The sequence below is a fragment of the Pinus tabuliformis genome, chromosome 4_1 (assembly GCF_031772625.1).
Source record: "Pinus tabuliformis cultivar Carrire ecotype Pingquan chromosome 4_1, CPIR1, whole genome shotgun sequence".
Taxonomy (NCBI): domain Eukaryota; kingdom Viridiplantae; phylum Streptophyta; class Pinopsida; order Pinales; family Pinaceae; genus Pinus; species Pinus tabuliformis.
The window spans coordinates 983,221,350-983,248,852 of NC_142303.1; the positions used below are offsets into that span (position 1 = coordinate 983,221,350).

The 27,503-nt window shown below is 38.7% G+C and overlaps 1 protein-coding gene across 1 annotated transcript; it reads left to right on the plus strand.

Moving 5' to 3' along the window:
• Positions 1 to 11,769: 11,769 nt before the first annotated feature.
• Positions 11,770 to 12,339, plus strand: LOC149179427 (uncharacterized). The gene has a single exon (XM_089422464.1). It carries the CDS (start codon positions 11,770 to 11,772, stop codon positions 12,337 to 12,339), a length of 570 nt encoding a protein of 189 aa, XP_089278590.1.
• The last annotated feature ends 15,164 nt before the right edge of the window (positions 12,340 to 27,503 follow it).

Genomic DNA, 27,503 nt, shown 5'->3' on the forward strand with positions numbered 1-27,503 from the left:
ATTTCCTGGAACTAGATGACTCAAAGATGAGGTGCTGGCTTGAGCAGCAATGGAAGCCGTTAATTGGATATGTTCCAATTATAGCCAGGTTACTAAAAGAATGGTACTGCTTTCACTTTCTAAACTCAAATGACCTGGAAATCATTCTAAAACATCAATGGGTTTACAAAAGAAGCTTCTTGGCTTTACACAGATGGTATATGGGCTATAATCCATTGAAAAACATTCCATCTAATAACTTAATTTGGGTCAAGAATCCTGGATTACCATTAGAATTGTGGTCAAATGAAACTCTAGTTGAAATTGCAACGCAATCGAAAAATGTGTGTATGTGGATCCTTAGGTTTTAGGTGAGAAATACAAACGGGTAGCATGGATATTAATAGACAAACCTTTCAGAGGAGGGTTCCCGGCTCATATAGACATTCAGTGGAGGGATTCAAAAATCAGGCAAAGGCTCGATTTCTGGGGGATTCCCTTTAGATGTACAGCTTGCCACCGCACTGGGCATTTAATAAAGAACTGTCCAAGACGCCTGTCAAATAGCCAAAAACAGCACGGCCATCATCGTTTTGTAGCAAAGCCCTACAAAGTCACATCCCCTTGCAGGGAGTCAGAGCAATCTTCATTCTCAAAGAACTCGTCTCTCTCAGGATCTGAAGTCCACCCGGATCTCTCTGCCAAATACCATCGGCTCTCATCTCATCCAGAGGTTTCGAATGCTCCCCGCAAGCCTATATCCCCATCCATGCCCCCTTTGGAGCCAGCCTCGGACCACGACACTCCTATTAATTCAAATATCCCGGAGCCAATATCCCCTTCTATGCCTCCTTTGGAGCTCGCCTCGGATCATGAAATCCCATGCCTGCGCCCGATTCCGCATCCTCTTAATGTGAATGTTAATGAAAGTCATTTCATCCAATCCTCGACTCCTTCTCCAAGTAATAAAAACTTTTCAATAGAAAGAGGAAAACAGATTATGGTTACTCCTACACCTGCAAACTCACCTACATCTTCGCCCACGAATTCGGTAGGCAGCGATTTGGATTTCCTGCTTAACAAAAAATTGCTTCAGCTCAGGGCGCTTACAATTCATAAACCCCAATCTCAATTGTCCCCTCAAATTAGTCCGAAGTCGGCTAGAAATATCACAGTGAGGAGGAAAACAAATGGGGAAGCAGGCACTTCAGGGGGAGAGGTGAGGGTAGAGGGGTCCGAAATTTATCTCTTGTAGAAGTCCCAATCATAGACATGACTGAAGACATGCCTCTTAGAGCAAGCAAGGCTGGAAAATCTCCAATATGAATTTCGCCATCTCCATGAATATAAGAGGCTTGGGGGCAGGTCCCAAGTTTTTGGACTTAATTTTTTTTTCATTTAGTAAGTCCCAAAATTATTATAATACAGGAAACAATGCATGACTCCTCTGTTGCTATTTCTTACTTCAGGAAGATGTTTCCTTCATGGCACATCTCTGCCATTGAAGCGACGGGTCTCTCGAGAGGGTTAGTAGTCTTATGGGATCCATCCTAGATCAAGGCAAAAACATATAGATGTTTGGCAGGAATTCTGGTCTCGGAAAAAATGAGAGGACACAATTTTCCTATTAATATCCTCAATATATATGCCTCCTACAAGAACATAATGATTTTCTGGGAGAATATTTTGGATTCTGAAATGTTTGATGTGGAAAATTTATTGATTGCAAGGGATTTAAACCTCACTTTAAGCATGGACGATATATGGGGTAGTAAAAGGAAGAAGGATCCTCTTGCCGAAAGGATTAAAAATGAATTACTTAAGAGAAATTTTGTTGACATCCTCCCTCCTCGAATGATCCCAACATGGGAAAATGAAAAATTGAGGAAGCTTATGTTTCTAAAAGGCTGGACAGGTTCCTTATTCATGCTAGTGTGATTGATTGTATGGGTATGCCATTCTCATCATTGAAAACATCTTCATTTTAGATCATAGGCCAATCATTTTAGGCTGGAAGGAAAAACGTTTTAGGAAGGGATGCTCATTCAAGTTTAATAGCTCTTTTCTGGAGGATCCGAGCTTTAATGACCTTATAAAAAAACATGGAATGAGCTGGCAAATAATAGTCCTTCCACGCTCTTGATGACATTCAGGGACAAAATGGTTTACATGCGGAAGGTGGTGAAAAAATGGCAATATGAGAAAAGGCAAGCCAATAGAAAAAAACTCAGGAGCATTCAAAGGGCTTTAGACATGGCATCAGAGGCGATGGCTACTCATCATTTATCTCTTGAGACGAGATGTCTTATAAAGGAGTTGCAAAAAAAGAAAATAAAAATTCTAGAGCAAGAGGAATCTTTTTGGCGTTTGAAAAGTAGAGCGATATGGATAAAAGAAGGGGATAAGAATACAAAGTTCTTTCACAACTTTGCAAATGCCAGGCGTGAAAAAATTACATATGGAAGATAAGAGATGGAAGTGGTAAGTTCATTTATTCCTAGCAGGATATATCAAATGAGGCAGTAAGTTTTTTTGGTAAACAGTATCAAGGATCTGAAGAATGTAGGTTTCAGGATATTCTATGGGGCATTGAAGTCTTCCCAAACATGTTTGATGAGGAAACTAATGATAAAAAATTTCAACAAATCTTTGAGGAAGAGCTGCTTGGGATTATGAAATCATTTAAAAGAGATAAATTTCCTGGGCCAGACGGCTGGACAATTGAGGTTTTTACTCATTTCTTTGGCCTTTTCAAAGGGGATTTGTTAAGAATGATAGAGGGTTCAAGAATGGAGGGCAGTATCAATACAAAGGTTGCTTCCACCAACATAGCACTCATCCCGAAGAAAGATGAAGCGGAGTCTTTTTTGGACTTCCGGCCGATATCCCTGTGCAATATTACTTACAAAATTATTGCAAAAATAATTGCAGAGAGAATAAAAGGAACATTATCCAAATACATATCATCAGAGCAACATGCTTTTCTAAAAGGGAGGAACATATAGGATGCGGTGGCAAGTACTTAGGAAGGATTATTTGATATTCAGGGAAGGAAAAGGGATGCAGTCATTCTTAAGATTAACCTCCAAAAGGCATACAACTGCCTCGAGTGGGGATTCCTAAGGTGCTTATTGGCAAAGATTGGTTTAAAATCTTGTATGACAAACTGGATAATGGCATGTGTTGAGATGGTGAATTTTTCAGTGATCATAAATGGGATTCCCTCTCCTTTCTTCTCTGCCTCTAGAGGTCTCTGGCAAGGATGCCTCTTATCTCCACTTTTATTCATTCTGGCAATGAATTCTCTCAGCCTTCATATCAATAAGGCTGTAGAGGAATCCAGATGTCTTCCGCTTAAAATTTGCAGGAGCATTTCGATTTCCCATCATCTTTTTGTTGATGACATCATAATGTTCACAATGCTATGTAGACTTACATAGTTATGTTACTATGAGATTTTAAAATTTTTTCAAAGAGCAACAGGCCTTCAAATAAATTACGAAAAGTCTGTCTTTTTCCATAATGATTCGTGCCAAGATGAGATTGAATGGTTATTAGATCTGTTTGGAATCAAAGCCCAATATATCAGTCTAGGATTGAAATATTTGGGCTTTCAGTTAAAATCCGCTGGTTACAAAAAGGCAGACTGGGGATGGATATTAGATAGGTATTACAAGAAGATTTATGCCTGGAAATTCAGGTACCTTTCTCTTGCAGGAAGAGTGATCCTCGCCCAATCGGTTTTAAACCAAATGGTTGTATACTGGGCTCATTTATTCTTCATCCCAGCAAGCATAATTATGGCAATGAACAAGCTTACGGCAAATTTCATATGGGGAGGTCAAGCGGGTAAAAAGAAATTTCATCTCTCAACTCTATCCAATATTTCCAAACCAAAGAGCTGCGGCAGATGGGGGCTTTTAGACTTGAAATCTTTTGGAAGGGCTTACTCTGTAAAACTCTGTGGAGAGGTATTTTTGAATATGGTCCATGGAGTAACATAGTTCGGATCAAATATCTAAGAAGGAAGGATCTGGTATTTTGGCTCAGAAAGAAAAATCTAGGCTCTTCTAAGGGGTATCCTGTTTGGCTAAGCCTCCAAAAAATTGGCAAATTTTTTCTGGAAAACTTATATTGGCACTTCCAAACAGGTAAAAATATTCTCATGGAAAAGACCGTTTCATGAGTGGTGTTGAAGTGATTGAGTTTAAGGATTCATTTCTAAATTTTCTCCACAAGAAAGGATTGTTTTATTGGTAGAGTCTAATTGTAGGCTGGCAAGGCCCGATCCCTCTTTGGAAGGAAGCTGATTGTATGGGGATGCCGACAGACATAGCTTTTCAGTCGAACAAATCAGAATCTGTCTTAGAAACTGTGGAATCTTTCGCACAGAGAATTAGGACAGTCTCATATGGAGAAGTTCGAAAGTTTTGTCTGTTGTACAGGTAAAAGATGTTTATAAAGACCTGATTGGGCTAAGCCTTCTCTCCTTAAGCCTACTTTCCCGCCCATCCTCTGGAAATTGGATGTCCCTCAAAAATGATACTTTTCTCCTGGTTGTCCTTCCACAATAGAAATCTCTCTTGGGAAAATTTAAGAAAATGTGGATGGAAAGGTCCTAGGGTTTGTCCCATCTGCTAGTTTGAAGAAGAAACAAACTTCCACCTCTTTCTAGATTGCAAGAAAACTCATCTTCTTTGGTGGACTCTAGAGGAGTCCCATGGCATCCAGCATATGTCTCATTCCTCTATTTCAGATGCATTTTTATGGAGCAGTCTATCAAAAAAATCATGGAGATCAATCTTCATCATTACAGTATGGTGTATCTGTAAGTGGTGCAATAAGTTTATATTCAATAGTAAGGCCTCCCCTTTTCGGGATAACATCTCCATCATCTCTTCCATTTATGAGTCGATTCCGCAGTGCCTATCCAAGGAATCAGAACATAAAGGAAATGAGGTTCAGCAGAAACTGTCTCCTATGCCGAGGGCCTTCTTCGACGGGGCTGAACAGGGTGGTCAATGTGGCTGTGGGGTCATCATCTCGGTAAATGAAAATTTCCATTATCTCATTTACTGGAACGGGGGGAGGGATCAAACAGAAAGGCGAAAGTGATGGCCCTTGCTGGCCTTCTTCATTTCTGTCTCTTTATCAATCTCCAGGATGTTTCCATTTTTGGTGACTCTAAGGTCATGGTTGATGGTGTTCTTGGTAAGAATATCATTAGGAAGCCGTAGCTCATTGGATGGATTGACAGGATCAAATATTTATGGAACAGATCCAAGGGAGTTTCCTTTCATCACATCAAAAGGGACCTTAACCAGCGTGCAGATGATTTATCAAAACGAGGTCTTCAGGCAACTCTATGCTTATGGTTCATGCAGGTTTCCTATGAGGGCAATATTTTCTCCATTCAGAATTTCTTTCCTCCTGATTTCTAACATTTCTTTTGATTTGGTTCTGACTCTTTGATCAATTTCTCGTTTTATTTTCTATTAAGTTTAGATGCTTCTCTCTGGGTGATGAAGTTTGTCATCCTCTAATGTTGCTATTTCGAGTGAACATAGGTTCTCCAATCTGGCTTTCTTGTTGCGGGGAGCAGATTGTTATGATCCTTTTTGGTTTTTTAGTGGTTAATTTTAGTCTTCTCTATGACGAGCGAGACTATTTTAGACTCTGCCCTTTAGTGGCTATTAGTTTTTTTCTTCTCTTGGCATGCTTTGTTCTGATGCTTTCCAGTTTTGGATGGAGCTCATTTTGATGTTAATTTTGGTGGTAATTTCTCCTCTCCTATGTTTAGTCTCATTTATATGAGGATCAACTGTGCTTTTCTAGTTTTGGCTGGAGCTCATTTTGGTGTTAATTTTGGTTAATTTCTCCTCTCCTATGTATAGTCTCATATATATGAGGAACAACGGTACTGGTATAATGTTATATTTATATTTCTGATATAAATACATTTATATTTATGAAGTCTTTCTTAACATAGATAAAACCAGTTTTGAGCCCTCACTTATCTGCAGATATTGCAAGTTTAAAGCCTCACTTACCTGAAATTTCTTCCTGCGAAGGATATTTCCCTCATCTGCCACTCTCCTATTCAAACCAATGGACGGAAAACAATAGATTTGAAGATAGACAATGTTGATCAAATCTTCTTTGGACTCATCCTAGCTGGGTAGCTACCTCCCTCCTTTCACTTCAAAGCACCCGGTCTACTTGTACCCTTATTGCATGGCATTCACTTGAGATAAGGACGACGAGATACTAAAAGGAGGAGAAATTCCTGGGTTGATCAGTCATCCAACACCCAGAAAAAACAATGAATCAATAGACCCCTACTTAACCGGGAATAGAAAGACCAACATGGCTTTTCCTGAGCAAGGAAAGCCCATGAAAAATATAATTATGTGCGTTGGTTCACGGTTACAACGTAACAACTACTTTAAAATATAATATTTCTAGGCAGGGAAAGCAAAATATATTTTCAAAGAAATTCATCTCGTTTTGAAGATGCAAACCAAAATTATAATTAAATTTAAAGAAAAAAATCTTAAAATGATTTTAAAAACTATTAAAAATATCATACACTACAAATACATTAATTACCAATTTAAATTACAAACAAACACCCAAAATACAATTAGATTTTATAATTTTCGAAAGTATTTTTTTTTTCTAAATATGACTAAATTTATTAATGAAACAAAAAATAATAATACATGGAGGCACCATCCTCTGCAGATCCTGTCTCAGATTTTACCATGTTTAAACCAACAGTAACTGAAAACTACCCTTGAAGGGGAAACCAGTCCAAAATTCGAGGATTGAGCTGCCCACACAAGGGAACCAACCATTAATAACATTGTAGTAGATTTTTTTGACCAAAACAACAAAATTGACATTAAATTTAACAAAACTTCAAAACAGACCGGAAAAAGACCTTAGCCTGCTAGGTGTCAGTAGGTGGCAGAGGTTCCTCCACAATGAGACACCTATAGGCATCCATATCTTCTTCGTCATGTTGTTGCCCGCTCGTTGTGGCTTCCATCTTCGCATTGCTGCCTGGAGTGTTGTGTACCTGAGTTGCGTCCGTTCGATTCAGAGCTTCACTATGAGTTATGAGAGTCCCCCAGCTGCTACTAGGAGTTTTCCATCTGTTGGTGCCAGTCCTTTCCTGAATGATGTGTTCCGAGCCGACAGAGCTCTGTGGCTCCTCTCTGAAGGCAATAGAAATGGTAGCTATAATGCACGGGCGCTCCAATGTACAGCGAATTTAACTGGAGCTGGGTAGAATGGCAGGGATGCATCGTCAGGTCAGAGTCATCAGTAGGTTGTTGGGCATCCACAGCATGCCTATAGCCAGCAGTCTGGGCACGCCCCCTACCACTGCGGGTGGTGGGCTACCGACCCGTGAAGTGAGCAGTTGTCGAGGGCGAGGAGGAATTCACAGGAGTGGAAGCAGAGAGGGACAGTGAGGGAGGCTGAGGTGCTCTGCCTCTATTCTACATCTCACCCTGTGCCACAAACGAGGCATAGTGGTCTGGTTGGAATTGGTTCAACGGGTGCTTGGAGGAGCAAGATGAGAGATGGAATGGCCAGTCGAGGCAGGAGAATGGGGAATTCGATTATCAGAAGCAGAATTCAAGGCCAAAGCAACAGTTCTGAAACAGTAAATTAGGTTATGTGAGAAGTGGGCACCTTCAACCATTTCAATGCAACAGAGGATCTGGCACCTTCTCCCCGTAGTCGTGCAAGAGCTTGGCTCTGTAGCAGCGAGGAGGCAGTTACAGGCTAAAGGAGGCAGGACGGGGGGAAGGCGATTCGAAATTGCCATCTTATGGATCAGTGTGAGGTATCCTCAACCTTCACACAACATTAAATTTTTTGGCTTTCACACATCATTAAAACACCATTAATTATGGCAGTGGGCTTCTAGGTGGAAGCGTGGGTAGCCATGTGGCCACGCCACTTGCCAGCTTGAATTAGCTGCGTTGTACCAGTACAATTAATCACCCACATCCGGGAATAATTTTGGAAAGTATAATATTACAATTAAATATAAATAAATTAAACATTATTATTATTTTTTAAATAAAAAATATAATGTAATCTAATATATTAGATATGATTATTCATACAGACCGGAACACGAGGCTCTGATGGCTCTGCGCAGTGCATCCTAGGGTTTGAGCTCTTGCTGTAACGACAGACTGTGCGAGACAAAAGATTTCCTACTACTTCTGACAGGCTTAGGAACTTTCAACCCTTAGCTAAACAATACTCTATTCAATGGAGCCCCCTCGGGGGGAGGGCGATGCACCTCCCCCACATAACGACAAAGGGTAGCATCAGCGTGAGGAAGGCAATGGAACAGTAAACCAAGAAGAGAATGCAGATATGAACAAAGCAAGATATCACACCGCCAGAAGTTCGCTCAACAAAATGCAAACCAGTTGCATATGAGCGCCCAAAACTAGAACTTCCTGCTCATCGAATCAATGCAAGAATACAGTACATGAAGTACCATGCTCTGATAGGAAAGTTCATCGGACTATGGCCAACAAAGAAAGCGCCAAGAGGCTGGATAAATGCAAAATGGCATCCCAATGGACATATAACCTTGCAGCTAGGACCAAAAGGGTTCTTCACTGCTATATTCAACTGTCTGGAGGACAGAAACAGGGTGCTGGATGGAGGCCCGTATTTCTTCAATGCTGCTAGACTATTTCTTAGAGGATGGGTAGAGCGCTTCAACCCGGATAAGGAGGATCTAAGCTGGGCTCCAGTCTAGATCCGCCTGTATTCGCTGCCTGTGGAATACTGGGAGGAAGACTCATTACAAGCGCTTGGAAATGCTCTAGGCGAATTTGTAAAGATCGCAGAGGAAACAAAAACTTGTAGATACACCTCATTTGCTTGTATCTGTGTCTACATGAATCTCAACCGGGCTTTCCCAGAGGCGGTAAGTGTCTCTCATGATGATATTGAATGGGTTCAAACGATTGATTATGAACACGTACCTTTCAGATGCCGCAGATGTCATGCATTGGGACATCTATTTAGAGATTGCCCATTAACACAAAAGCCTTCTCCTTCCTCTGGACCGGATGCCTCTGAGGCAGACGGTTTTACCAAAGTAGCAAATCGCCAAAAATCTCACAAGAAGCAAGCCTCAAAGCCCAAGATGCCGCAATCCAACCCCTTAGGGCCTTCAACAAGCAATAGCTTCGGGATACTAGCAAATCATACAGATCTCAACATGGATCTGCCCTCCCCTTCAGATCCAGAAGCAGCGAAAGACAACCAATCGAAATAGGTAGTGCCCTTTAAGCCTCACGAAGATTCTCAAAACAAGGAAGCTTCTACCTCCAACAAGCAGAAGGAACCATTATGGACATCCCAAGCAATGCGGATGGAGAACCCTCAATCACAGGCCAATCCAGAAGCGGATTCTAATGAAGAATCGTACTATCCACAGTTCATGGAGGAAGAAACAGAAGCAATAGATATAGGGGACTTGGATATTCCAGGTTTAGAAAAGGCCAGCACAACAAATAATTTCGATGACATTCCAATGGGACAACTTGAGAATCTGGAACAAGTTCTATCAAGGGCGCAACGACAAAAATCTTTGGGCATACAAACTAGCAGACCCTGGGATGGAAGATTCATAGCCAAGGACATCAAAAAGTGAGGAAGGAAAACTGATTTACAGAGAACAATCAATATTGGACACATATTAGTGGAATCCGACAGGTATTCGAAGCTAACCAAGTACTACAGATCTGAAAACAATCCTTCCCAATGAAGTTAATCTCATGGAATATAAGAGGGCTCAATGGCCCAAGGAAGATACAAATTCTTAAAAAAATGATAAAGCAAGAAAGTCCTCAAGTTCTGTTCTTGCAAGAAACCAAATGTAATTATAATGCTTTAGATAGATTTGCTGCAAAAATTTGGCCAGGGAGTCTCAATGCCGCTGTGGATGCTGATGGAGCATCTGGAGGGTTGGCGATTCTCTGGGACTCAAGAGCTATCAATCTCAACAATATTCACGCACATAGGAACTTCCTTCAAGCATCCTTTCACATTACTGGGACAAATCTACATGGGCTCCTTACTAATGTTTATTTTCCTCAGGAAGCATCTCACAAAGCTGAAATCCTTAACTCCCTCTCTGTTCTCAATCATAATAGACAGCACCCCTTATGGATCTCTGGTGGAGATTTCAACATGATCACAAGAATGGAAGAAAAAAGAGGAGGCTGATGCAGAGGAAGTCAGGAAGGATTCCCTCTAAAGGATTTCATTCAGGCTAACTAGCTCATAGACCTACCTTTCAACAATGGAATGTTCACATGGAATAATAGAAGAGCAGGGAACCAGTAGATAGCCTCTAGGCTAGATCGGTTTTTGCTATCGGACAACGCTATCCATATTGGTGGAGATTTCTCAGCCTCCATATTGCCACTCTCAGGCTCTGACCATTGGCCCATTTCACTTCAATGGTCATGTCCTAGAAATAAGATTCGCGGGCCTTTTCGTTTTGAAGCTTTTTGGATGTCCCATACAGAATTCCAAAAACTTATCAATTCTGAATGGAACAATTTTACCCCACCTCCAGGCTCAAAAATGTTCCAATTCCAGCAAAATCTTAAGAATCTAAAGGGTAAAATCAAGCACTGGAATCATACATCCTTTGGTAACATCTTCCAGGGTAAAAGCTCCATCGAATTAGAAATGAAGCAACTGCAGCAAAGGATTATTGATGAGGGACGTTCAGAGGAACTGTCAGAACAGGAAAAAACTCTTGATTTGCAACTTGTAGAAAGGGCTAGGTAAGAAGAAACACTATGGAGGCAGAAATCAAGGGTTAGATGGCTTAGATATGGAGAGAAAAACACAAAATTCTTTCATAGTACAACCATCCAGCGTAGAATGCACAACAATATTACTCATATTCAAAATGAGCAGGGCACCAAAGTGGAAAAGCATGAAGAAATTGAAGGCGCTCTATTACATTACTTCAAGCAAATGCACCGAGAGCCAAATGGAGACAGATCACAAGCTATAGAGAAAATTACCAGGAACATTCCTAAACTAATCACTGATGAACACAACCAACTGCTTCTCAAGCCAGTAGACCTACAAGAAGTGGAACAGGCAGTACGATAACTGAAAGCTGGTAAGGCTCCTGGACCGAATGGATTTACATCCAACTTCTTCCACATCTTCTGGGATTTGATTAAAACAGAAGTCTGGCAAGTGGTTGAGGAGTCACGATCTCTTCGTTGGATGTTTCCAGGGATGAATGCTACATCCATAGCTCTGATTCCCAAGGTAGATCTGCCCAGCACACCTGAAAAATATCGACCTATAGCAATATGCAACATAATCTACAAGATTGTGTCTAAAATCATAGCATCCTGACTCAAACTATTACTCCCTTTCATTATCTCGTTAAAGCAATCCGGATATGTGGAGAGAAGGCAGATTACTGACGGCATTATCCTGACACATGAAATAATTCACTCTCTGAAGACTTCTAAGAAGCTAGGTATGTTGCTCAAATTAGACCTCTCAAAAGCTTTTGACAGCCTAAGTTGGATGTATATTGAAAAAGTTTTAACTGCTTTTGGTTTCGCTGCCCCCTGGATTAGATGGGTGATGAGCCTTATATCCTCATCTTTCTTTTCTATTTTAATCAATGACATTCCCTCTTCTACCTTTCATCCTTCTCGAGGAATCCGGCAAGGAGACCCCCTTTCCCCTTTTCTGTTTGTCATTATGGTTGAAGGTTTAGGCCACAGTATCAAAATTGCTCAGCAATCCCAGCTTCTCAAAGGCCTTTCCTTTCATAATTCCCCTGCTTTCACCCACCAGCAGTTCGTTGACGATAACATGCTTTATGGGCATCCTTCGATCCAAGAAGCGCGTCAACTCAAAACTCTTCTTTTGGATTTCTCTGATGCCTTCGGAGCCTCCATCAACAAATCCAAATCACACATTTTCTTCTTTCATACCCCCGCTCCTACTCAGTCTGCTATTATCCGCATTTTGGGTTTCACCTCTGCTAAACTCCCTTCCACCTACCTTGGTGCTCCCTTGATAGCCTCGGCCCTTAAGCACTCTTCATGGAAAGTCCTTCTAGAGAACCTGGAAGCACGGCTTTCCTCTTGGACTCACAGATCTCTCAACATGGCAAGCAGGCTTGTTCTCATAAAAGCAGTTCTTCAAGCCATGCCATTATACCTATTCTCCATTTTAGCTGCACCCAAATGGGTTCTCAAAGAACTCATCTTTCTTCAAAGATCCTTTCTCTGGGCAGTAACGACCATAAGCGAAAGTGGGCTCTAGTCAAATGGGAGACTTCATGCTTACCAAAGAAAGGAGGAGGAATAGGTTTGAGGGACCCCTCTCATAGTAATAAGGTTATGGGAGCTCGAATCTGGTGGAAATGGCTAACTGAGCCATTCACACCTTGGGCATCTCTTTGGACAGCGAAATATGCTAGGAATTGTCCTATGGAGGAACGAATAAGATTATCATAGGTCAACCTGGGATCAATTATGTGGAACTCTGCCCAACAGCATAAGACTCTCATTCAGCAGCACAGCTTTTGGGAGGTGAAGAATGGTAGCACGGCAAGATTTTGGGAAGATTCATGGAAATAGTTGCCTAAACTAAAGGACCAAATCCCTCTACATCCTCATATGGAGCAGAATATGCAACCTCAGGAGGCAGTAGAAAACTTTTGGAGAAATTCATCGAACCATGATTACAGGGAATGGCTTAAAGCAGTTCAAATCTTAAAGCATGGACCGGCCCATGCTCAACAAACTCTAGAAACATAATTAATGAAAAGAAGAATTCAATACTCTGAGGATAAAGATATCTTAAGGTGGGGATATGAAGAAAGAGGCTCTTTTTCTACAAGAGAGGCCTACAACATCATGATCAAAGAACACATGCTGCCAAATCCACTATGGAGCAAAATATGGGACCCCTCATTATGGCCGAAAATCTCTACATTTCTTTCGATCCTATGTCACAACAAAATTATAACATGGGATAACTTAAGAAAAAGAAGCTTCCATGGTCCTTCCATCTGTCCGAACTGCAAACAAGAGGAGGACACTACAAAGCATCTCATGCACTCCTATTCGTTGGCTCAAAAGCTCTGGGAAAAGGTCAGTTTCCACTGTCAAAAGGAAGGAAGAATCAATGGAGACATTATCGCTACTATACGCAACTGGGCCCATAACCCTTATCAAAGTAAAATCTTAAATCTCCTTTGGAAGCTTATTCCAAGTTTCATCATGTGGGCCATTTGGAAGGAAAGAAACAACAGAATATTCAAGGACCACCACAGACAGCTGGAAGGCATATGGAACATAATCTGTCAAAATATTGAAGAAACCATCTCTCTTAAAACATGGTACCAGGAGGACTTCCCATCAACTCCCCAAGAACAATCTATATGGGCTAATTGGAATTTCAAATGGAGGCCCGATCAGCTTCCCAAAGGAACAAAATCGCCAAGAAGCCAATCTCCTAAGAAATGGCAACTTCCACCCATCCATATGTACAAGCTAAATTTTGATGGAGCTTCAAAAGGGAACCCAGGAAATTCTAGTTTTGGAGGGATATTCAGAAATCACAAGGGAGATCCTCTCTTAACCTTCTTAGGCTCCAGAGGGTGGGACACCAATAACTCAGCAGAACTGGAGGGTCTCTGGCAAGGGTTACTAATTGCACAAGGCAAAGGTTTCTTCCCTCTAATAATAGAGGGTGATTCACAAATCATAATCAATATGGTTACAAGAATCCTTCAGGGATCCCCCTCATGCAAAGTCTGTAACAGTTGGAGAATGGCCAACAGACTTCACTCTATCGAACGCTGGCTTTCCAACCATAGAGCAGTCACTTTGATGCACCCACAGGGAAGGGAACAGAGTAGCGGACTTACTTGCTAATATAGGAGTAGAATGTGGGCTGCATATACATGTTGGACCAATTTCTAGCCTAGCCTCTGACTCAAAACTACTGGAGCTCGACAATCTCATGCAAAAGGACAAGTATCAGGAGGAAGCTGATTCCCCAGATGCGGTGACACAAGTGTCATAAATGGTTCTCATGCCAACTATTAATGGTGAGTACCGCATGCTTTAGAGCAGCGGGGCTCCCTAGAACTTCACCTTAAGTAAAGCGGATAGACAGCATTTCAACGGAGATGGCGGTATCTAGGAATTTATGGTTTGCTCTGTTCGAAGCATGACAAGGATTGTTATATTCAACACATCCCGGCTCTTCCCTCTCATGGTGCATATTCATTCTTCTTGCTCTCAGTTTTGGTCTTCGACGGTTCAGGGGGGCGTGAGGGTCTCCGTTTATAGAGGCGTGCTTCGTAGGTTTCAGGCTCGTTTTAGGGGTAAGCGGCTCTCTCATCCTTCTCAAACTCTCCCAGTGTGTATTTCCTGTTCTCTGGCTCAAGCATTCTATCTCTCAATTGCCCTCTTTGCTTGTTCTGTTGATTCTGTGGCCATCCATACGCTCCTCATTATGGTCCGCCAAGGTGGCAGGAAGCGACCCAGAGGGCACCATGGTGATGGCTCTCGGCCTACAGCCAGCAGCTCTGAGAACCCTAAACATTCACCCGCCAATCTCCCTCCCTCTCAGGCGAATGTGCAACCCCCTAGCCCTGCTCGTAGGCCAATCCCGAATAGTGCTTTTCAAACCACCCATTTTAAATTCCAAAGCAACCTCAACAGACCTCTGATTTCTGCCCATATCACCATCATTCTCTCGGAAGAAGAAAACCAGATCCATCCTCTGGCCTGTATCGCTCCGGAGCCCTCTCAGAGCAGCGAGCAGCAGTTGACAGTGGGAAGCCAGGAGAAAGATCTGGTTGATCAACCAGGTCATATTGACAGCCCAAGAATCATTCTGCCCCATGTAGAAAATTTCCCTGCTGTTGGGGATGGAATTCTGAATGATACTAATCACCCAATGTCGATCACAGAGGACGATATGGCCGGCAATAAAGCTCTGTGTTTGGTTAGCGACTGTCCAACAGAAGAGAAGACTCTTGGCGGGGACAAGGAAGCCTAAGGCCACGCGGCTCAGTTTTGTCTCATTTTGCTTTTTGGTTGTCAAGAAGATGATCGCTTCCAGGTTTCATTGAAGACTAACATGACTCAATTCTGTCGGCTTGACGATTTTGGTCATTTCCAGGGCAGTGGCAAAGTTTTTACAGTCAGACTCGCTATGGATACTCGCTTCCGTGTTCTCATGCACAATGTTCTTATCTATTGGTCCTTCTCTGATATGTTCTTCTGTCATGTAGTTTTTTGTAGCACATATGCCCAGAATCCTTCCATTTTGGGGCGAACTTGCTGTGTAGAGAGCCCTTATGAATCTTCTGAGGCCTCGATTACTTATAAAATTATTTTTATCTTAAGTTAATAGATAATAGTCTTTGCCGAGACAAAAAATATATATTAGATATTATTATTAATATTACAAGATAATATAAATAATTAAAATACAATTAATGAATTAATTTTTTAATTATTTTTTAAAATAAAAACCAGTAAAATATAATCATATATATATATAATAGATTGTATTATTAGTTTTCCTAAAGAGAGAGTAGTTCCTCTTTCTTTCTTTGTGAGGGAAAAAGGAAGGTAAATGATTGGGTAGCTTTTAAAAGCTAAGCTTTTGGATAAAATGTAGTTAATTAAAATAAAAAAATTAAGCTAAGTATTATAGAATGAAATTTTGTATTTTATTGTGGTAACTTTAAAGGAAGTGACATTATGTTTTAAAAAATAATAATGAAATGATTATTTTTAATTATATAATTTTCATTTTATTTTATGCATAAAATTTTATAACATAGTTTTTTGTTTCATATTATTATGCGCTCTAGAATGGGTGACTTTTTGGGAAGACCTGGTTACCAGGTGCAAGTCCCAGAAGTGATGATTGACGCTATGTGATTCATTTCACTAGTTTCAATCCCACTTGTTCACCCCTATGAGCATCACCAGATGCAATGAGTGCTAAGTAGACTATTCAAAAATCATGAGAAATTAGTCAATTACAACTACCTCTCATGAAAATGGCCATAGATGAATAACTTACATAACAAAGTTGAATCTCAAAATAATATATAATATATTTTATTATAAAATAATTAATTTATTATTTTTTTTTTTATTAATTGTTTTGCATAAGTCGTCGGTTCGACGTAGTGTTATATTGCATAGCTTAGAGGGGGCTCGCCGCACTGTTATATTGTTTAAGCCCGTGGCCCGGTGGGACTAGTCGTAGTATTATAATGTATAGCCCAGAGGGGGCATGTCGCACTGTTATATCGTAAGCCCGACGCAAGGTGGGGCTAGTCAGGGGGCATGCCGTGGTGTTATAGTTCGTGGCTTGGCGAGGTTCGAACCCGTGAGCCATTTCTTTTATGTGAGCGAGACACCACCATAAAACAGTTTCAGCCCATAGCTTATTATGACTGCCGTAGTCTAACGAGACTGTTTTTTGTCTTGAAAATCGAAATTTTGGTCATATTTTGAGAAAATCTGGCAAAGATTTTTGTAAATCCCAATTAGAGTTATTAACTTTAAAATCTAGTCATATTTTGATAAAATCTAGCAAAGAATTTTGTAAATCCAAGTTACAGTTATTAACTTTAAAATTTTAGGTGCCCTAGGTTTTTGATGGTGTTGAATCTATTTCCACCACCAAAAATATGATTCAAACACTGCCTCTATAAGATATTTTGAATTTTTTTGCCGAGATTCTGAACCGTTTGGGCAATTCTTCCACCTCCATAGATGACTCCATTACGACTCGGCGCTTCAATTAGTTGATCATGTGGCTGGGTTTGTACAGGCAAACAAGTTATCATATCATTGTGAGAAATAATGAAGTGATAACAAAAAGATAATGCTTTTGAAATTACGAGGACAAATAATAAAGAAAGAGAAAAGTTGGTGTTTGGAGCTAGAAAATTCCAATTTCATCTTTTTTGTTTAAATGAATCTTTACCTCTTATGTATAACCTTACCAAGATAACCATCCACATAAACCTTTACGTATTAAAAGCGTATTGTATTCGTACCATATGATAAAAGTATGTATAATTTTTACATATATTTATTTATTGATCTCATAAAATGAATGTAATTTTGCATTGATGACCAGTATAATCACTTCTAAAATAACTCTTTATATCATTTATTCAATTCTTAACTTTTAATTAAAGCAGAAAGCAACCACACATATCATTTTTTAATATTTTGATAAAATTATTAGTTCATGCAATTAAGTATAGTTTTAGTTTATAGGTTATGGAAAGTGGATTATTATTTTTTTAATATTTGGAGAAAATTGTTAGTTCTTGTAACTAAATATAATGTATAATAGTTTAAGAAGAATACAGGTGAGATTTTTGCAAATCTATTCCAAACACTAAAACTTCAAAGGCCGGAGTTGGTGATGGGACTTGCTTTCTTTTTGCTTGTATCTTTCTAAGTGAAATCTTTCTATATGAGCATTTTTGTAGTTTTTGTTACTCCTTGCCATATTTTTTTCATATTTCTTTTATTATTTGAACTTTTTTTTTGTAAGCTTGGTATGACCTTTTCATTAATTTTCAAAAAATAGACAACTTACATATATATGTCTGAAGGTTAGGTGGTCTCACCCTGCCTTGAGCGAAAAACAAAAGATAATAACTCTGACAAGCCACGCTAGATATATCTAAGAGCCTTTGCTCTTCCTACTTGCTAGATACCTATAAACATAATTGATAATACGCCTAAAAATTTGAAATTGCTTTATACAAAACTATAACCAGGGGTGCACTACCATTACTCATCATCAGGTGAGTAGGGTCTTTCACGGTGGAGCCTAGTAGTTTTGTGTGGGGAATACAAGGGATTTGTTGCTCTATGTGGCTAAGGCGTCCCTTTCGCTGTTGCAATTGGAACTAGATCTTTTAAAACTATTTTGTTTATTATTTGAACTTAAAAACAAATCTGGAAATCATTTTATATATATATATATATATATATATATATATATATATAATATCCCGTTTTTATTTTTGTGATAGATAAAAAATTTAAATAAAGTTCAAAATGAAAAACAAAATTGTAGTAATATATTATTTATGGGTAGCTTAACCAAAAGAAAAATAACAATATGAAAATTGAAGTTTTGAAAAGCAAAAAAAATTAAATGAATTGATAAAACAATCCAAAACTTGTGACCTAACCTTTTAAGTTTAAGTTTATTGGAGTTGATTTATTGTTATAAATAAAAAATTTGATTATAATTAAACATATATTAAGAATAAAATAATAATAACTATATAGAAATTATTTGTATATTGTAAAATAAATGTATGAAAATTTAGATATAGTTATGGAAAATATTCTATTTTGATGATCAAAACAATCCAATCATTCTTCAAAATTATAAGAAATTTTTTCTTTTACATAGCTGATCATTTATAAAGCACAAAGATGTTAACATAATATTTGAGATAAATTTATGTTATGCATAGTGGTCAATATAAAAAATTCTCCATATATTTAATATGAAAATTAATAAAATATAATTACCATCAATTAAAAAAAAATTGTAAATAATTACAAGATGTAACAAAGTTAATAAGCTTAAAAATTTACAAATAGCATTAAAAAACACAAAATTACATTATTAAAGAATGGACCTTTTGAAGAAAACAAATTTATCTTTAATTATAAGATAAGATAAGATAAGATAATTATATTTATGTCCAACTCATAACCACAAAGTAGGTCAATGGAACTGTTGAGTAAAATGATGTATATGGAGAGTTGTATAAAGCTTATGGTTGGATAGTCCCCTGACATTTCCAAAAATATAAATATATTACTTGGAAAAACTATTTTTGGATAAGAATTTATGAATGCTTGAAGTTAGCATTTGTAACGAGGACCAAAACTTCAAATTTATTTGAAAATCAACAAATTCATTAAATATCATGCATGTTGAGGGTGTATCCAAATATTGGCAATTGATCAGTTGCTTCATCGCATGAACACATGCACTATTTAATGCAGTTAAACAATATGCATCTTTCAACAAATTTGAAAGTGAACAAGAGCATGAATCGTGCAAGCGAGCAATTACGAACTGCGAACTACAACAGCATTCAACAGCAATTACGAACTGCGAACAGCGAATTACGAAATTCATGAATACAATGGACGGATACAGCTGCAAACCCAAATGGCGGAACCCATTCGTTCTGCTTAAATTGGCAGGCCGTACTGTTGCAATCGTGCTTCTCATCTCACATGTCCTTCTGGCTAACAGTATGGCCTTTGCAGGTAAATTGAGAAATAATATATTCAACGCTCTTTTACTATTTTGAACCATATGTTGTATTTTATAGAGTGAAATAAATCCTTTAAACTATTTTGAACCATGTGTTATAAAGGTTATAATTTATTATATAAAATCTTTTTAGAGATCAGCTCGTTCTAAGGACTTAGAAGTACGGTGCCATTATTATTTTGAGTACTCTTAGCCCCACCAAGAAGGGACTATGGTGATGACCCTCGGTGTGAGGGAGAGGAAGTTTAATTAATTTAAGCATCCATAAAGTGCTCATATTACTTAATGTTCACTATAAAAGTGTGTCTTACTATTTTGTCAAACTACTAAAGAGGTGTTGAACTTAGAAGTACAAGTGTCATTATTATTTTGAATATTGTTAGCCTTTCTCAAGACGGGACTATAGTGATCAAAGTGGATGAGAGGGAGAGGTAGTTTAGTTTCATTTGGAGTCCAACAATCAACCATATTACTTATGGTTAACATCCATGTTGATCATACATATTATTCCACTAAGTGCAATAGATTTTTGCTTCATGTTTGTCTAAAAGATCATAATGGATCCCAAACTGAAGCAATATATAAAATTTATCTTTCTTCAACACTCTTTCCCCAATTTAAATTCCTACAACTTGTTTTCATAACTAATGGTGTCATGACCAACTATACCATGTTGGTACTTCAACACATGTTGAGCTATATTCTTTGGCTCGACCATAAGTTGACCTGCTTCTTATACTTGATCCATCATCCTAATTGGATATTCTTACTAATATAGATCTTGTCATAGCAATCCTATTTTTCTCCCTTTATCATTGGTGTTATCAAACATATAGTCAAGGTCCTTATTCTAAGTTCAAATTCCTTTGAAGCTAAGAAAGGACTTCTAGAGAAGCCATGACTTCCCCCTCTAGAGAAACTATTTCGGTCAATACAACCTTTTTTTGTTGAAGAATGTAACTAGGTTCGGTCTTCATAATTGCATTTGGGTCATAATGAAATGTATTTATCTAAAGATAGAAAAAGAAATTATTATTATTATGACTTATTAAGGCATGGGTTTCATAATTGGGTCATCATTTTTTAGGTCAAAATCCCCATTGAGGACTTCTAGGTTTTCTCTTGAGTCATTAGATTCATTGTCCATTTAGTGAGACCCTTCTTGGGCTTTTGAATCATGTAAAAAGAATTATTATTGAGTAAACTAAGTCATTTGTCACATCCACACCAAGTCGGCCCTTACTTGATTAAGTCAGCCTACATGAGAGTAATTTGAACTCCAGAAGAGGCTATATATATATATAGTGCAGTTCGATTCATTTGAGTACACACTCTCACAAGTTTGATATAGAAGAAAGAGGAGCAAAAAAAGTGTGAAATACCAAGAGAAGAAGGAGAATTTTTGGAGAAGGATAAAAGACGATGTTTCCGGGTTGTCTCTCTTTCTCACATGTGAATTTGTTGGGCTATTGCTGGAAGGTTGAAGTACTACATCATGATCGAAGTTCTTCTGCTGATGGATTAAACTTATGTTGTTGGGGAGGTCAAAATTCTGTTGTTTCTTCTAATTCGAAGTGTTGCTTCTAGGTTGAAGTGTTGTTTCAAGATCGAAGTGTTGCATCTAGGTCGAAGTTCAGTTGTTGCTGCCATTTGTTGTTACAGGGTCGAAGTTGTTATCGGAAGCCTGGAAGGTTATCATTTGCATAAGAAGGAAATGGTTGACTTGGTGATTGGAGGAATTTTGTGTCTAGGTTAAGGAGTCTTGGATCATCTCGTGAATCTATTAAAGAAAGAATTGTTGACTGGGTTTTCCCTAGATAGGGGTTTTTCCCTGGTTATCTACTTATATCTGATGTCTTTGATATTCGTTTTATGGTCTTTGGTAATTTCTTGATGAACTAAGTTAAAATAAGAACACAAGAAAGTTAATAATAACATAAGAATATCACAAGTAATTATTAACATAAAGAAAATCTTTCTACTCTTTTTATTTTCCAACATGGTATCAGAGCTAAGGTGAAGAAGAAGGAAAAAGGCAGCCTCGAGATCCATTCAAAAGAGAATAAGGAAATCTCAGGAAGTCGAATAAGGAACAACAAAGGGGATCATATAAGCCTACTATCTTCGAGAACCATGTCTAAATATTTGAAGGTAGAAAAAAAATCATAAGGAGCCTCCAGTTACAGGGCATGGAAAAAGAGGATAGGTGTCATCCTCGAGAAGAATAAAGTCTTGAATCTAGTCAAAGGAAAAGTAAAGAAGCCTACAAATGAATCAAGTGATGCAGAAAAGGCAAAGTTCAGAGAAACAAAGATTTTGGCCATGGCCCTAATGGTGGATGGAATAAAGGATAACCTCATCCCATATATATCCAACATACATTCCGCTCAAGAGATTTGGAAGGATACTCCTATATTCGAGAATGCATGCAGTCAAGAAGAAGTCAGAATATCTTTAGTAAGAAATGAGGAGAGTGAAGAAGAGAAAATCTTGAATTCCTATTCCACTCATCACAAGAATAAAAGAACCTTCAAGAAGTCCATAGGACCAAGGAAGAATATAAACCTATCTAAGATTAAATGCTACAATTGTCACAAGATGGGTTATTATAGAAGTAATTTTCCTAATAATCCAAGGAATAAAAAAAGAGATAGGGATCAAGCAAACAATGCCAATGCAGGTTTACCAAAGAAGAACAAGATGGAAGGATTCGAAGTCAAATACTTGTTTTCTAAGGACTCTTAGGGACTCTATCCCTTACATATCCTTCTATTCTAAGTTTTGAATTATTTTCCGCTATGCTTTGATTTCTAGTACTTGTAGGTCAAATACGCTTTGGAAGAATATTTTTGAGTTGTTATAGGTATCCCTCAAGATTGGATTAAGATGGAGCCCTCAACATTTTTCCAAAGATAAGTATCTTATTCCTTGTATTATCCTTTTATATTTGGTTTCCTTCTCTTATCTAAATGTATTTGTAATAGATGTTAATAAGCTTAGGAAAAACTTGTTGATATGCTCAAGGGCTATGGAGAAGATCTCACAAGACAAAGCATGATAGAATTTCTATTGATGTCCTATAAGGTTTGTCTAGAAAACAACTTAAAGGTATGTTTTAGACCATAAGTCATGTTATCTTTGTGATAAAGGTATATTCATTCATTCAAATAAATCTACTTTCCTTTACTAACAAGTGTTATGTCTAATACTTTTGAATCTTAAAGATTCTTGTTTGGGAGATTAATAATTAGATTAAATCTACCCTCATTAAAATCAACATTTTTGTGGAACCCTAAAAGGTTCTCTGTAAAATCATAACCTAAGGGTGTGTCAATGATAATGTGAAAAGCCCTAGTCTACTTAGGTTACTGATGAAATCTAGAAAAATACTATTCTTTTGATGTTTAGGGTTTTTATGTAATTTCATGTTTGGAGTTTTAGAATTGCTATGGAAACCCTGGTCCTTTAGGGTTGGATGATAATGCTTATGTATTGAAACCATAAGGTTTGGTAGGGTTTATAAGCAAGACCTTTATTTTAGCTAATATGATGTCCTAGGAATGAAACCTTATGTGTATGTTTGCCCATCTGATCAAAACCCTAGCCTAATCAAGATCATGATATGTCCGACTTTAATTGTATTGATATTTGTGTCTTCAACTTACCTAATGGATATTGATATGTGTGTGCATGATTATTAAATCCTAGATATTTATATGTGCTAACCTAATTGTTTATTTTCATCAGTGCTAGGGTTTACAACTAAGCCCTAGTCAAAGTTAGACATTCTAGGATACGATGTGATGATATTATTTAGCTTTGATGACGAATCTAGGGTTTACAACAAACCCTAGTAGAAGTTTGTCATTTAGTTGAAACCTTAGATTGTGTTGTGATTGGTTTTGATTGTTGACATCTAAGGCTTAGTGTCTCAAAGATGGAATCTACAGTTTGCATTAAATCCTAATAGAAGTCTAACATATGAAGTCTAAAGTTGTTGGATGCATTGTAGAACTATACTTGTTTGAATTGCTTCTAGGGTTTGCAATATAATGAGGTTGATATCTTGATTGAGTTACTAATGTGATCTAGTGGTTATAACCTAACCCGAGTAAGAAGTTGATGTTTAAAAGTATGTGTCTCTTGTTGATTATGAGACTAACTAAGTTTAGGTATTTGATGTATAAATTATAATACTTCCATGATTTTGTTATGGTTAATTTTATGCTTCTATATATGTATTTGGTTGTACTTTCTATCTAAGTTGTGCAGGAACATAATCTTCAAGATGTTGAAGATATTCGTAAGTAAAGTTGAATTGATTGATAAGCATGATGAAGGAAGTTATATGAATGATGATGATCCAGATGACTCTAATAAGAAGGATTGAAGCCATGAAATATCCTCTGATATCATAGAAAGAAGTTAATTTCCCTAAGTTAAGAGGGAGCATGGATAAAGGAAAAGAGTATAACTCCCAAGTTGAGAGGGAGGCCATATTATAGTCATGATGGATACCTCGAAGAAGAAATTGGAGAATGAATGTTGATTTCCTACTGAAAGAAGGAAAGTAGGATACAATTGTAGAATATGTTGTTGCATGTGAAGTAGGAAAGGAAGTTGTATGATTGAGGAATATGTTGTCAAGATTTGTTTGGGAAGCCTCTAAGTCCTACTGTGATAAATTGTGCAGCATCAAGATGTTTGAAGATCCCAAAGGTTTGTGTTTACTTATGTGTAGGGTTGTTACTGATTGGGGTTGTGATTTTTGAAGTAAATATCTCGAAGTTTTGGAAGCATGCTCAATGTTATCGATATGTTTGATTGGGAGAGATTTGAAGTGTTGAGACACTGTGTATGCATGGGAGAACATTTGGTCGGCCTGTGTGTTGATGTCTAGTTCTCAAAATAGGGAAGGCGGTGTTGGTCATAGAGCTCTGACCTTGCATTACGCACCTAGTTCCCTGGGTTGATGGTTAGCAAGTAAGCTTGATGGTACCTAAGTGGCTAAAATCTTTAGTCCATCTTAGTCCCACCTAAATATATTTTCCTGGTCAGGAATCTAGTCTATGGCAATGTGTGTGCCTGAACTCTTTATGGTTCATGTGTTTTGAGATCTTCCATGTACTTGTATATATATATGAATACCTCCCTAGTTAAGAGGGAGTGTTGACGAAAATAACTAGGTTCGGTCTTCATAATTGTATTTGTCATAATGAAATGTATTTATCACAAGAAAGAAAAAGATTGTATTATTATTATTATGACTTATTAAAGCATGGGTTTCATTCTTGGGTCGTGTGTTGGAAATACTGAGAGGGGGGTGAATTAGTATTTCTTTTTCCCACTATTATTTTACTAGTTAAAAAACATATATGTTCAGAACACAAAATGAACAGAATGAATAAATGCTTTTATTAATATAACTGTGCAGTAAAATAAATACAATAAATAGATGGTCACAATTGGTTGCCAAGCTCCAACTTGGACTTTGGTGAGGCTCCAACCTCCAGAGCACCAATTCTATTTTGCCAAGACACCAATCTTGGACTTAGGAGCACCAACTCCCAAGGACTTCAATCCTGTTCAATTCTGAGGCTCCAACCTCTTTGGTATACACTGGTGTGCTGCTGCACTCTTTTCAGCTTCCACTGCTTCTGCTGCCCCCTTTACTTCTGCTGCTTCCACTATCTCATACTCGGGTTATACCATATACCAATAACAACATGAATTCTCTATTTTCTGCTGCTTTTTATATGCTCCATGCCTCTGTCCCTTCATTCTTTCTTTCTCACTGGCTCTTTGACTTCCTTCTCGCCTGCTTCAGCTTCCTCACTGTTGGCTTGTTTGTCACTGTAGCTTCCTCTGTCCATTCGTTTTCACAGGACACGTTGAATCAATGGGCAAGGATCGAGTCATCCATAGAGAACACAAGTTCAAAAACTTGTAACAGCACTGCTTTGCCAATGATAGTGGGCATACACAGGGATGGCATTATTTAACAGACAGCCACGTCCTTATCACAATCATAATCGCCATGATTTGGTCTCCCGCACTATCGAGACTTTTCCTCATAGTATTTTCGCCTCCACACTATAGAATCAGAGCCACCCTTTTATCGCTGCTTTTATGTCTATCGGAAGCCACCGCCCAACCGTGTCCACACATACAATCAACACAAGCATTTCAATATATGTCTTAAGGCTTAAACCCACAGCCACATATAATATATGGGAAGCATTATAAAACCCCTTTATAAAGATTTTGGTCACATATACATTACTACACAGGAACCCATGTAAATCCGCTCAAATGAACATTCGCGGATTTCAAATCTTATCCGCCCGCCTTTATAGTTATTGGCGGGTCCAGATTTCGGCGATCACAATAAATCCCTTTACTCCGACCTCCGACGCCCTTGTGGACCCGATACCACTTACATCCCTTCCTAAAATGACTTCGGGTCCGGGATATTGGGGTTATCGCGGCCTCTTGTGATGCGATAGTTCTGCAGACTCGACGGCCCTCTATACTCTTCTTCTTAATGATTTCGGGTCCGTCATTTCGGCAGGTTCGCATCGGCGGTTTTGTAATACAAAGGGTCTACGGACCTGACGTCCCATTCAATCGACTCTTTATAATATTTCGGCTCCGGCTTCAGAGGTGATTTCGCTGATCGCTACCTCCGAAATGATACAAGTCTTCCACGGACCCGATATGCAATGCACCACAGTTTATATTTTATCGCATCTGCCTCCGCCCAATGGTAATTCGTCGACGATCGGCGATCGCTCGTCGCGGGTTATATCTGTATGCATCCGCCGATACAAAACTGGACCCGATTTGGCATTTTAACCCGATATATATTATATCGCGTCCATTCTCATCCCTAAGGGTTCCGATACGATATCGCTGCGATATCGCCGATATCCCGATGCGATGGTATTATCGAACCCGATAAGCTCCACATGCAAATTTAATATGGTTTCAAGTTTGCCAGTGCTCTGCTAAGGGTTTTTGGCATCGATTCTCTATGTTAATAGCTTCTCTGCTCTCGGACTTTAGTTAACCCAGCTTTGCCTCCACTCCCGATAGGTGTTATCTGTGGATGTATATAAGTTCTGCTTCCTCTATCGCTCTGATAGCTCTGTTTTTGGCATATATTACAAGCAACGTTCCTCTTGCTCTGATATGGCTCCCCGATGGCTCTGATGGCCCTATTTGCTTGTAATATATATATGTCTCCTCTTGGCTCCTCTTGCTCCATCTGCTCCTCTCGGTCCATTTTGTCCATTTGCTCCATATGTATTGCTCCTCTTGGCTCCTCTTGCTCCATCTGCTCCTCTCGGTCCACTCTGTTTGCTCCTGTAGCTCCTCCTCTTTGGCTCCGATATGACATATACATATGTGGTTCCTCTTGCTTAGTCTGCACCTCTTGGCTCTGTTTGCTCTGATAGCTCCTCCGATGGCTCCTCTTGCTCTGACACTCCTTCGATATGGCTCCTCTTGCTCTGGCACTCCTCCGATATATGTGGCTCCTTTGATCCTCTCGGCTCCGATATGCTCTGTCTCCTCTTCTTGAATATGGCCATATTGACATCAATGACAATCTGTGTCCAACAATCTCCCCCTTTGTTATTGATGGCAATATTCTTCTGCCTTCTCCCCCTTTGACATCAATGGTAAAGGAATGCATACAAACTCCCCCTGTCAAGTTGCTCCCCTTGTCCTGCTACATCTTTATGAATAGACTTGAGTGGTGATAAAGAAATAACCCCCATCTTTTGTCACAGGTGTTCGAATGCTTCCCGAGGAAGAGGTTTAGTGAAAATATCAACTATCTGCTCCTTAGTACTTATATATTCCAAAGCGATGTTTTGTTCAGCTACTTGCTCACGGAGGAAATGATACTTGATTGGTATATGTTTGGTTCTTGAGTGCATCACTGGATTTTTACTGAGATTGATAGCACTAGTGTTGTCACAATAAATAGTAATTGGTTGATCTGTACATATGTTGACATCCTTTAGCGCTTCCTTCAGCCATAGTATCTGAGTACAACAGTCTGTTGCAGCAATATACTCGGCTTCGGTTGTGGATAATGATATGGATGACTG

What these genes read in the sequence shown, in the direction of transcription:
- LOC149179427 (XM_089422464.1), top strand. Translation starts at nt 11,770, where the DNA reads ATGGTTGAAGGTTTAGGCCACAGTATCAAAATTGCTCAGCAATCCCAG.